The following is a 12,571-nucleotide window of genomic DNA, read 5'->3' as shown; positions in this document are numbered from 1 at the left end:
ATGTTTGGAACCCCAGATGTAATACTTTTTTTTTTTTTTTTTTTTTTTTTTTTTTAATTTAAACCATGGAAGTCCTTAATTTGTGATTCAAGTTTGCAGGCAGCACCAATGTTCAAAGGATCCGACTCCTCTCCATAGACCTCAGGGACCAGAGAGTGATCACTGTCTCTCTCTCTCTCATCTCATTTGCTCGATACTCTTGTCAAAATTGTGTTAATTCAGTCAAAATATTAGCTATTTGGAAGGAAACTCATTGAAATGCAGATTTCTTGGTCAAGTACATTATGCAATCAAAAGAATGATATATATTGCATGGTTGACGACTTAATTGATATGATTTCAATGTGTTTGATCTCACACCTAATGAGATCAAATTGGTATAATTTTAAATGTGAATTAAATCACATCCAACTAAGGATTTTTGAAAGCAATGAAGAGTTGATTCGAAAACAACATCTCTATTGTCTTTCTCAAGACTCTCTCTCTCTCTCTCTCGAACCCATCATTGAGAGTTGGTACTTGGTAGTATTGAGTAGTCAATCCAACAAGAGCGTCAAGACAATTCCTTGTGCACAAAAACGCAAGGGAAAAGCTAAGAGTCCAAAGAGAGTCTTGCACTTTTGAACTTTAAAGTGTCGACTTTTCTTGTGTTAGGAGGACAATCCTTACCTAAGATTTCCTTCACAGACCCTGTGGAAAAATAGACTCATCTAATCCACATGGAATCCGCATAGTTATTGTGATTGAGAAAATATGAAAACCACATAAGAGGGAGATAGTACACTAGCATCATGAGAAGGGGTTTTCCCCTATTAGTATGATTATTGAAAAGTGTATCAAATGAACAGAGTGGGCATGTCCGCTATTTTTATAGGAATTTTTTTTTGAGTCATCACGAGAGGGTTTATAGCTCCATCTTTCTCCTCCTTGCCTATCGTTACCTCTTTCCACTTCAATGTATAAAACTATTCCATTGCACCTTATTACTATTTCAGACAAAAACAAGGGGAAAATGATCACTCCACGCCATGTGATATGAAAAATTCTACTCTATTAGATACCTCTGCACATGCTCTCATTGGTCCCACATTGATGTAGGAGCCATGCAAGTTGATAGCAATCGCCTAAAAAAAATCATGTTAATCATTTTTTCTTTGGTCACAACTCTTTTTTTTTTTGGTAGAATTTCTTTGGTCACAACTCAAAAGTCCACTTTCTTTATTTTATTTTATTTTTATTTAGAAAATAAAAAAAAATAATTATTTGTATACCTAGATACCCCACCATTGTGGGGCCTCAACCTAGTTATATAATGGGTATACATGCCTCTGTCGAATCTGCCCAGCCTTCCATCAGACTTGATAAACAATATCATTCCTAGACTTCAGCAACCAGGGAGTGAGCATAGCTCCAGCAATAATGGTGTGAGTTGGAGAATAAGTGAATGTAGCCGTATTCATGGTTAGATGCTCTACGAAAAATTCACGAGAGAAGACAAAAAGGCACAATCTTGTTTTTTCAGATTTGATACCATCGTCTACTAGTGCTAGTGGACCGAACATTTTGTAAATTTTTTAGAGAATAGACACTTTCACTCGGAGGGCATTGTCTATTGCGCGTCAGGCAAGTTGGCCTATTTTCATTCTTTGAATTTATTTTATGAAGAGAGTCCAAATTACCTGTGGTGAGTGGTAAGGTGTAGTGAACATGTAATGGCTAAGAGGGTCCAGTTATACACTCCAGCCGTTGAATATTCATTGCACCTCACCGCCTCACTGTAGACGATTTTGACACTTATTTTTTTATTTATGTAAGTTGTCATGTTTTAATAAATAAGATATTCTTCAGAAGAAAAAAAAACTGAATAACAATAATTTTCAGTTGTTAACTACACAATTTCAGGTATTAGGTATAGCGATACTTCGATTAAAAGGACATCCATTTTTTTTTTTGTTGGTAGATGTTGTGAAGCCTATTATTATTATTGTTAGTAAAAATATTTCTTGTTGTCACCTTTGAGGTGTTAAATAATTATGATTTTATTTATTTATTTAGTTTTACCTTTTCAGTATAACAAACTTCTTTCTATAAATTTGTCATTTTATATGTATACTTGAAAAGCATGCAAATAATTATTGAGAATAACATAATGGTAAGTATATTTTCAAATATACTCTTGACCATGAAATGGCAAACATAAGAGTTGTGAGGATTAATCATGGCCAGGTGGGTTGGGCTTGAGCTAATATACCCTGGTGGTTTGGATTAAGTTAAGGAAACCTAGGAATGAGCTAGGATTTTAAGAAATTTGTCCCATCAGTCATAGACTCATAGTTGCATTCCCATCTCGATATAGATATACAGTTCAACAAGGGCTGTGACAAGCCCGATTCAAGAATCGAGAATCAAACCAATGGATTGGCTGCCTCGATTGAAATTAAACATGATCGATACTGCTAGATTTTTAGCTAATTCCAATTCATTTTGGCTGATCTGGATCGAAACACTGATTCAATCCTCAAATTTTTTTTTTTCAAATCTAAATTATTTGAAAATTAAGTATAGAATCTAATTAGATAATCAATTAATAATTTTTAAGGTTCTTTGAGTTTAAATAAGTTCTAGAGAGGATGAAAAAAATATATGACAACTTAGAAAAATGGATTAATAGTAAATTATATTCATTTAAGTGAGAAATAAAAGTCCTAATTACACGAGTCAAAGAATAAATAGATAATCAAAAACCCAAGCAATTAATCAAAAACCCGATTGAATTCGTATCCATTTAGGGATATCCGTATTCACCAAGAAATATCCCGATCCGATCCGTTTACATCCCCTAAAAGTTTATATAAGGATAGGCACGTAGCACCCGTGGAACGGAGAAAGTTTAACTGATTCTAGTCATCACGTTTCCTATCAGCTTCGTCATCAGCTCACTGTCACCATTGCCTTCTGAACAACATCTGGACGAGAAGTAACGGCAGTTTCGTTGCTGCATGAGCAACCTCTCGCTTCATAGATGATATAGTTCAGGCTTTCCTCGAGCACGAAACCAAACCCTAGTTTTTGGGAATGGCCTATTTGAGCGACGAGAAGAGGTCTTCTTCACTCTGTGAAATACTTTCTACCTTTTCTCTTATGGAGAACGAAGAAGAAAAGAGAGAGGAAGAAAAGCCGAAGAGTTATGCTTCAAAATTCATGGAGTATCGACTGGAAAGGGTCTTTCCTGTTTATGCTCTGGGATATGCTGAGCTGGACGTCAATGCGGTGGCTGCAATCGACAATTCTGCTTCTTCTTTCGTTGACCCAATTTGGGATGCTGTGAGAGCAGAGGCGAAATCAGAGGTAGTGCCCTTCTTCTTCCTTTTTTTTTTTACTAAGTTTCTCAAAAGTTGCTTTGAGAAATGGGTTTTGTCTCTGTCTGGTAATTCACAGTCTTTCAGGCTTTCAGCTGCATTTTTGTTTGTTATGATTTTTTATTCTATATCTTATTGTTTGTTATAATAGTAGAGAGAGTGTAGTAGTTTTTTATAGTGAAAAAAAGAGTAGGAAATTTAATGTTCAAGATACCCGTTTGGTTGGATTCTTTCGATTTCCTTTAGAAAAGTGAGTGATTTTTGGATGTGCCGCCGTTGTTTCAGTCTCTGAATGTTGCTTAAAAAATGCTAAATTCAATGAGAAAGAGATACTTCTGAGGCCAATTACATACTTCACATATGATATTAGGAAGTGTGCACCTCATTTCACCAATCTGCTGATAATGGTTCCTTGATGTGGAGTTATTTGGGATTTGAGAAAAGATCCCGTTTTCTTGATGGAAGCATCAAATGCATCTGCGTGGTACTGAGATGTTACTATGATCATCTGGAAGGGTGAATTATCAGTATGTTCAAATGTTTGTTATTTTATCTTACTTTTGCAAATTGAATGCCAGGATCACGTGTACTTTCAATTTCTTCATATTGGCATATTCAATTCATTCCTAGGATTGAATGTAGGCTATGTTTGGTTGCAAGGGGAATTAAAGATAAGGGAAGTGAAAATTTGCAATCGTTACCCCATGTGCTTGTGTGAACTACTTAAAGTTTTTACCATATTTAGTAATGATAGATTTTATTTTACTTTTTATACCAGAGGGATTTGGATGCCAAGTAGAGCAAAATTTAATAACCAAATATGGAAAGATTTTGAGTTCACAATATAGTCACAACAACAACAACAAAGCCTTATCCCAACTTAATGATATAGTCACTTAGGGTAATAATTACAAAAGTTTATTTTTTAGGTTTAAAATTTTCACTTCCCTTCCCTTTAATTCCCCTTGCAACCAAACGTAGTCGCAGTGTGAGATTTCCATTTCATTCATTTTAGGACTTTTGGAGGTCAGAACATTAAGAAGGGGCCTATTTGTCTTAATCAAATAATTTATTTGATAGTTCTTGTCCCTTGGTAAGTTTATTGCTTCAATTCTGTTAGCAAGGCTTGATTAGGAAAATGTAAGACAAATATTTATACTGTAATTATTTCAGGCGGAGAAGGAGCCAATTTTGAGTAGCTTCCTGTACGCCAGTATTTTGTCTCATGATTGTTTGGAGAGAGCATTGGGATTCGTCCTTGCTAATAGGCTCCAAAACCCTACACTCTTGGCGACACAACTAATGGACATATTTGATGATGTAATGATGCATGATAGAGGTATTCAACGCTCAATTCGCCTGGATGTGCAGGTGATTTCATTGCCGTTTTTAAGGCATCTGAGTTTCACCGGTGCTTTTTAAAGAGTCCTTATTTGATAGTCTTGGTGGATTGTCAAAGTATGATATTTGAAGTTTTTAAACTTTTTCTGCAACAGGCATTTAAAGATAGGGATCCCTCTTGTCTGTCATATTGCTGGGCATTGTTGTATCTTAAGGTATGTGTTAAATCTTCGGTCATACTGTAGCATATGATATTCAACATGCTGCATGACTTTGAGTGTCCATTAAAAGAGCTACTGAAGAGAACATTGATTATTGATATGCATTTTCTTTGGTCCATTTCAATGATTCTACGTGACAAATAATTGGAGAAAAATCCTATCTCTTTTGTAGTAACGTGGCATGTGGTATTAAAAATGCATTTATCTTTTGTTTATTGTTATTTTTCCTTTTGCTATTGTTTATGTACCAATCCTTCATTTTTACTTTCTTTAGCTTCAATGGACTCTAATATTGCACCACATTTTTCCTGCTTGTTTCCTTTTTAGCAAGAGTGATATAGTTTGATCAATTTATTTACATTGTGACCTTTTAAAAATTGGATTTTAGGATGGGGGGTGTGGAGGACAATATTAATGGTCTTAGTGGAATAGCAAAGAGATACTGTATTCCTACTTTTCCTTATCAATTGGAAAAAGAAAAATGGAAAAGAAAAGAGAAGAGAAAAAATATGATTAACTTAAATAGGAACAAAGTGAGAGGACATGTTCCTATGATGTGGGTGTGAATGTAAACGGAGTGGTAATGCATGAATTTCAAGTCTTGCTTGAAAATTTTCTTATTTTTTATCCAATATGTGAATGTTTCCAAATTGTTGTAGGGTTACCATTCCTTGCAATCATACCGTGTAGCACATACTTTGTGGAATCAAGGACGCAAAATTTTGGCATTAGCATTACAAAGCCGCATAAGCGAGGTAATGGTTGATCTATGTGGTACTAGAGTGAATTTACTAGTTTTTATTATTATTTTTTGATGAAGAGTTCTGGTGTCTGTTTTGTTGATATCTTTACTTCTCATTTTTTTATATTCAGGTTTTTGGAGTTGATATACATCCAGGTATGCTTATTGTTCTTTTCTTTCTTCGTTTTTTTCTTTTCCCTGTACATGATTCATGACAAAGAAAGTGGCAAAGCTTCTGAACAGAGAGTTAGTTGAGAAAGCCTTATGAATTGGCTTTGGTTCTTCCAAAATGAAGGAGCTACTACATTTGATGGCATATCGGATTATAGAATTGTGCACTTTGATGTCCCACTTCATTTGTCAATGGAAATTTCGTCTTCGCCTTTGACAGCCTTTTTACCTCATTCATTTATAGTGTCATTTCACTGCAAGATTTAATTCTCACAACTATTTTAACATAATTTGTACAGCTGCAAAAATTGGAGAGGGGATACTATTGGATCATGGTACGGGTGTGGTAATTGGTGAGACTGCTGTTGTAGGAAATAGAGTTTCATTAATGCAGGCAAGTTCAACCTCATTCCTCCTTTATATATTGGTATTAATGTGATTGCCTTATGTTAATTGCCAAAGCATGGCTCCTTTTTTTTTAATATGATTATCTATTTTTCCATTTTCTGCTGATATTGCAAAAAAAATCATGAAAATGTATAAACTAAAATGGGCATACAAGAAAACAAATATATTTGTAGTCTATTTCATTCCTATCATCTTTGTTCTTACTCCTCATCCCTCCCCTAGGGTGAACGGTGGAATTTTGCATAATGGGGATTGATTAAGGGTTGCTGGCCATGCAACAAGAATACTTAATTTTTCCAAAATGTTATATTAGCCACTCCATATCTTTGGTGGAAACCAACATCCTGCTTTTTATTAGCCTATATAATCTTTGCCACAAGTTCTATGTAAGACACAAAGATCCATATCAATGTCCATGATACCTAGGTTGCTTGTCCTTCCTCTAGATTGATTCCCCCACCCCCCCCAGTGCACAAGCAGTGGTGAAGATAGTTCTAAACCCAGATTTGCGGTCCAAAAATGAGTAAAGCAATATATTGCAGACATCAGACAACAACAACTCAGCCTTTTCCAATAAATACAACTATCAAATATATCTCTGTCAACATTGAGCTCACTTCATCTAAGTCTTTTCCAAAATTGTTGACTTTGGCTACATGAATCCTGTTAAATTGGCCATTAAATCCACTGTTAGAGGAGGGAAATTAGCACCTATCCTGGTAAGTTGGAGAAATTTGAAAATATTTAATTGAAGCCACATCCTAAAGCCAACTTTCTTTCTAGTTACTAAAATAGGTCTGGTTGGATGACACCAGCTGAAAAGACCATCTTCAATTTATCCTTCACCACCATTATTGAAGATAATGGGTTATTCTTATTTAAAAGGATATGATGAAAAATTCTATCATGTCCAATTGGTTGATATTCTTCTTTCTTGTGGGGTCAACATGATGGAATCCTGACCACGTGACTTGAAGACAAAAGATGACACTTGTTGAAAAGACCATCTTCAACTTATCCTTCAGCAGAATCAGAACCATTATTGAAGATAATGTGTTATGCACTTATGCTTAATTATGAGGATATGTTGAGAAAGACTCATGTCCAATTGGTTGATATTCTTCTTTCTCTGATTGCTGTGTGGGGTCAACATGATGGAACCCTGAGCACATGACATGGAGGGAAACAAAAAAATATTGTCCTTATATGTGAAAAAAAGAAAAAAACCTTCCTTATTCATGATTCTGTAGAAGAAACAATTTTTCTTAGATCACATTCTTGTCTATTGTATCTTGTTCTCAATTATAATTCTAGCTCAAGTCATTCTGGAAAGTAATAGATAATGTTTGTTTCATTATTATCACTATATACTATCAATGCTTTATGTGGCTGAGACAGCTCCACCTTGCTGCTCAACCAGTCAACCTGACATGCATAATGCGAAAACTGATGCTAGCCATGTATTCTTTCACCTCTTTCGGTCTTTCCATAAATTTGTTAATATTCAAAGAAAAATTTCTTCCATATGTGAACTCATTTCAGTTCACACTCTGTACTCCTATGCTTGATAATTTTTTTCAGTAAGCTGTAAATTATGGATCTTCAATTTATTTATATCTAATCTAATCTAATCATGTTACTTTGTTTCACATAATTAAAAAAAAATATCGCAAAGTCATCACTTATTGCATTTGGATCTAATTATGGGTAGTTACTTGTTTCACAGGGTGTAACTTTAGGAGGCTCTGGGAAGGAAACTGGTGATCGTCATCCAAAAATAGGTCCTGGGGCACTTATTGGAGCAAGCGCGACAATACTTGGGAATATTAAAATAAGTGAAGGTGCCATGATTGCTGCTGGTTCCCTTGTACTAAAAGATATTCCTCCACGCAGGTAGTAAAGAAATTATACTGCAACGCAGAAGAGCATCTATATTATAGAAATGAATTCATTAGAAGAAAAAAAAAAGGTTTAGAAATGTGGAAAAGATTGCTATCAACCCTGAATATTACAGAATATATGACACTTCTTTTCTTTTCTTTCTAAAGCATGGTGGCAGGAAATCCAGCAAAAGTGATTGGATGTGTAGAAGAGCAAGATCCATCTCTGACGATGAAGCATGGTATGTATACTATGTTACAATATAGACATCCTCTGACATTTAGAACACAGATAGAATGGCAACACAGCTATGAAGCGTTATACCAACTACATGGGTGACTAGATGAATGCTGTCCGATCATCGATATTTAAAGCCACATCACCACTCATATCTGTTATCCACTTCAACCGAGGACATTTAAGCCTTCCATTTCCTTGTATACCTCCAAGTTTCTCTATACCACTACTTTCTGTTCGATTGATTGGTTCTTGTTGCTCAAGGTTGAGCCATCTTAATCAGCATTAATTGGGCTTACGGTGCCCAAAATTTTACCTGGTCATTTCCCTAACCATGATGCTGCAGTGTCTTTACAGTTGGGGAATCATGGCTAGGGGTCTTGGAAATTTTAGGCTAGTATATAAAGTCACTTTTAGTCTCATATATATCTTTCTGTTTCGGATCCTGGCCAAAAAATTCCAAGATTTACTCCTGATACAGTTGCAAGCTATGAAAATATGATATTTTTGTGGGTTAATTTGCTTTTATCTGATATTTATTAATGGTTGTTTATCAAACATGCAGATGCTACCAAAGATTTTTTCCAGAATGTAGCTGTTAATTCTAAGGATGGGAGATCCACTGGTATGTTCCCTGAATTCCATCTACACTTTCAGCTATAGGGTTCTTTCAACTACCTGCAATAGAAGGTGATGATAAGGAGTTTCAAGAGAGTCGAGACATAATACAGTTTTTTTTTTTTTTTTTTTGACTCGTCTAGCAATGACGTCATATGTTGTACTCTTTTAGGCATATTATTGTGGGCTAAAACCAGTAGGAGCACAGTATTGTTAATACTACATAGCTTTCTGAAAACTTGATTAAGCTTTATTTTGCCTGTGGTTGGCATTACCTTATTCTGTTCCTCATCCACATTATCTTATCAAAGTAATTTGTTTGTGAAAATATGCCTGAGACTTGATAAAACAGGTTTCTGTTAGAGAAGATTTAATGTGAAAAATGTTTCACTACCAGTGAAGAGAAGTTTCATTCATTGGCCATTGTTTCTGCCACATGGAGGGACTAATATGGTCATCTTGAGTTTTGGCTGTTGGATGATAGGGTCTTTTGAATTGGCGACATTCCAAGTAGTGGCTTCCCTCAACCACATGGGCTACTGGCTACCATATTTTGGACTCTTCCCCTTGTACTTTTAAAGGCCCAAATTAAAAAAAGGAGTTTCTAATCATTCTTCAAACCCTTATTCTGATAAGTGATGATGTTTGATTGGGCTAAAGCTTGATAGGAGTAAAGGCTGACATGGACAACATGTCAACACAGTTTGGGTACCAACTGAGCTGCCTTATAATAGATATAGCCACCTCTGAATGCCATTGAAGGATGCATTTTAATTGTTGCCATAAAATTATTCATGTCAATTAATATTTTGGAACAATTCTCAGGTGTTCATAAGAACTCTCCCTTGAATTGCACCTGTATGTGGGAGGTTTTCGATCCACCAATCCAGTCCAATGAATCCTACCTGATAGGTCTTTAGAGGTTGAAATAAACAGCTAGATTATTCAACTATCTAGTTAACAAAATGACCTGATCAGATTATTAAATCGTCCCATTTCTCCCCTTAGTTTGGATTGTCAGGGGAAAAAACAGATGAGTAGTCAAGAACTCTTGTTTGAGTTACATTGACATGGTATGTGCTGACATGCCAAGGCTCCCTGGTTTTCCAGATGGTGAGTTCACTTGCTATTGTGCAACATTTACGGCACATAAGCGAGGGTGACAAGATTCATTTCCTCTGAAGACTAACCTGGGTTCTTATGTTACTGACTGTATTATTTGGTCATCCCAGCTTGTGAGTTGATTGGGTAGTCCATAAAAGGTGGGTTTTCTGATCCATGTTACTTCTGAGAGCATTCATCCTGGACTTTCTCATCTTCATGTAGCAATGTACTTGATGATCATTTGAATGTTGCTGTTTCTGGGATCTATACTTTTCAGATTAGTGTCAAGTTTTGGTAGCATTATCATCTGTAGAGATGGCTTACAGAAATCTTGTTTCTTGATGATTTTGATTCGATTTTTATTAGACGTTCTGTTCAATTTACCTTCCTGGGATTCTTTCTTCCAATAATTTTTTTGATCCAAAAGTGTCCATTATTTGCAGGATGTTTGAAGACCCTGTGAGCTCACAAAGAAGAGTGACTGGATACCCTGAAGGCGCGTACAGTCGGACATACTTTTCACTAAATGCTGTGATGCAGGACTCATGTTACTTGGTCTCTTCAATTTTTTTTTTCCTGGGTATGAAATATAGTCATTTATTGAAGTGTGTCCAACGCAAGGTGTGTCTTGTCAAATTTTTTGTTATATATATGTTTGATGTCTAGAATAGACAATTTTTTTGGGTATGAAATATAGTTATTTATTGAAGCATGTCCAGCGCAAGGTGTGTCTTGTCAATTTTGTCATATATGTTTTTGATGTGTAGAATACGCAATACGGACAAAGAAAAAGGCATAAGAGTAGCTAATATATACATCATGATCTCAGTCTGGCCTTGGGAGAGGAAGTGAAACCAGAAACTTAACTAGGGACTGCAATATACCCTCACTGCCCCATTTAATTCTGGGTTTAAGAGGCTGGGGGCTGGGTTTTTTTTGTTTTGAACTGGACCTGTGGTTTAGGTTGTAACAAGCCAATTACCCCTTTAGCTTTTTGAACCCCATTATCTCAAGGTGGAAAGGGTTATTTTTCTTAATTTCTTCGGAGATCCAAGTCTAAAATCAAGTAAAAGGGGAGTTCTATTCAATCAGAGAAGTGGCAATGTTTTTGGGTTTTCACCTTAGGTTTCTTTTGGAATGAACATATATTCATTAAGCCCATGGAACAGAAGGATAACCCCAAACGGGGAAGCGATTAGAAAAGAAAGAGAAAACACCACTAGGCTACCCATTTAAGAAGGGTTATAGAGGTTCCAAGGCCCCACAGATTTAGAGACCTTGATTCGAATATCAAAAGAGATGGCTTCCCAAATTTGGGAATACGTCTTGGATTTGGTGGTCCTTGTCCTGAGGTTACATTCTCTGTAGATGTGGCACAGAAAAAAATGAGGTATTTTAGAATGTCTCTTTATCTTCTGTTTTCTTCTTCTTGGCTCCTCCAAGCCTTGAACCTTTGGCCTCAAGATTGAATACATGATTTACAAGTCATTGAGGCTACAAAAAGGCTGGTCGAAAAAGGTTTTATAGGGGAGCACAATATTTTTTTCAAATGTCTAGGAAACATGATATTTTGTCAAAGTACAGTGGAAGAAGTGATATTTTTGAAAATGTTTAGGAGAACACAATATTTAGCTACAAGAGAGGAGAGTGATATATATATATATATATATATATATTTTGAGTGAAGTGAAATGTAAGAGTTGGTCCAAGCACCTAAAATAGGACCTAAATCAAATATAAAATCGAATATAACTAAATTGAGTTGATTTGGTTTTGGTTTTTAAAATGTGTTTCTATTCTTGGTTCAGTTTCGTTTTGATTTCGTATGTATTTTTTTCTCAAACTCAACAAAAACCAAAACCAAACTGATTGGCACCCTTACCATAGAGTATCTATGGTACATTTGAATAATTATGCCATATAGATTAGTAATATGACAATTCCAACAATTCGATAATTAGAGAATAGTTTGGATTAGACATTTGCCAAACTTCCATACTTAAATTCAATCATGGGAGGGGATCCATACGTTTGTTGGAGTGTAATAGGATCTACATGCTTAGTCAAGGACTTGGATCCTTTGTGGCGCAACAAGGCGTTTGGCCTGCATCTAACGCCAAGAAACACCTTGGACTGCGTACGACCTCCTCCTTGGGCTTTGTGCCTGAGCATTTCTGACCGTTGGATCCACGCCAGACGCCTTGCTGTGAGTCCCACGCCTACATATGAGAGAGAGAGAGAGAGAGAGAGAGAGAGAGAGAGAGAGAGAGAGAGAGAGAGAGAGAGAGAGATTGCCACATTTCTTCTTCAATCATATATTTTGACATGCACCTTCTTCGTAGTTGAAGAACTATCATGCACACACAAGTAACCTAGTTACAATTATGCGTGTTAATCAATCGGGCTTAATCGGTCTCAAGCAATTTAAGATCCCACATCAATGGTTTATATCTTTCAAACCCCCGTAGGCTAGGACATGAAAACGTTTC

General features: G+C 35.9%; 1 protein-coding gene across 1 annotated transcript; it reads left to right on the top strand.

Annotated features, from left to right (window-relative positions):
- The first annotated feature begins 2,871 nt into the window (after positions 1-2,871).
- Positions 2,872-10,794, top strand: LOC122083289 (serine acetyltransferase 2-like). The gene is made up of 10 exons (XM_042651046.1): positions 2,872-3,348; positions 4,533-4,730; positions 4,856-4,915; positions 5,581-5,676; positions 5,795-5,819; positions 6,134-6,228; positions 7,969-8,135; positions 8,291-8,364; positions 8,926-8,985; positions 10,526-10,794. Exons 1-10 carry the CDS (start codon positions 3,076-3,078, stop codon positions 10,543-10,545), a joined length of 1,068 nt encoding a protein of 355 aa, XP_042506980.1. The 5' UTR covers positions 2,872-3,075; the 3' UTR covers positions 10,546-10,794.
- Positions 10,795-12,571: the final 1,777 nt, after the last annotated feature.

Source organism: Macadamia integrifolia, chromosome 7 (genome assembly GCF_013358625.1).
Source record: "Macadamia integrifolia cultivar HAES 741 chromosome 7, SCU_Mint_v3, whole genome shotgun sequence".
NCBI classification, from domain to species: domain Eukaryota; kingdom Viridiplantae; phylum Streptophyta; class Magnoliopsida; order Proteales; family Proteaceae; genus Macadamia; species Macadamia integrifolia.
Note: the sequence above shows the minus strand (reverse complement) of the source record. Positions and strands in the feature narration are given on the sequence as shown.

Excerpts from the sequence above, each read along its gene's own strand:
- LOC122083289 (XM_042651046.1), top strand. The coding sequence starts at position 3,076 with ATGGCCTATTTGAGCGACGAGAAGAGGTCTTCTTCACTCTGTGAAATA. Across the intron at positions 5,820-6,133 it reads TGGAGTTGATATACATCCAG|CTGCAAAAATTGGAGAGGGG; the intron begins GTATGCTTATTG and ends TAATTTGTACAG. Across the intron at positions 6,229-7,968 it reads ATAGAGTTTCATTAATGCAG|GGTGTAACTTTAGGAGGCTC; the intron begins GCAAGTTCAACC and ends CTTGTTTCACAG.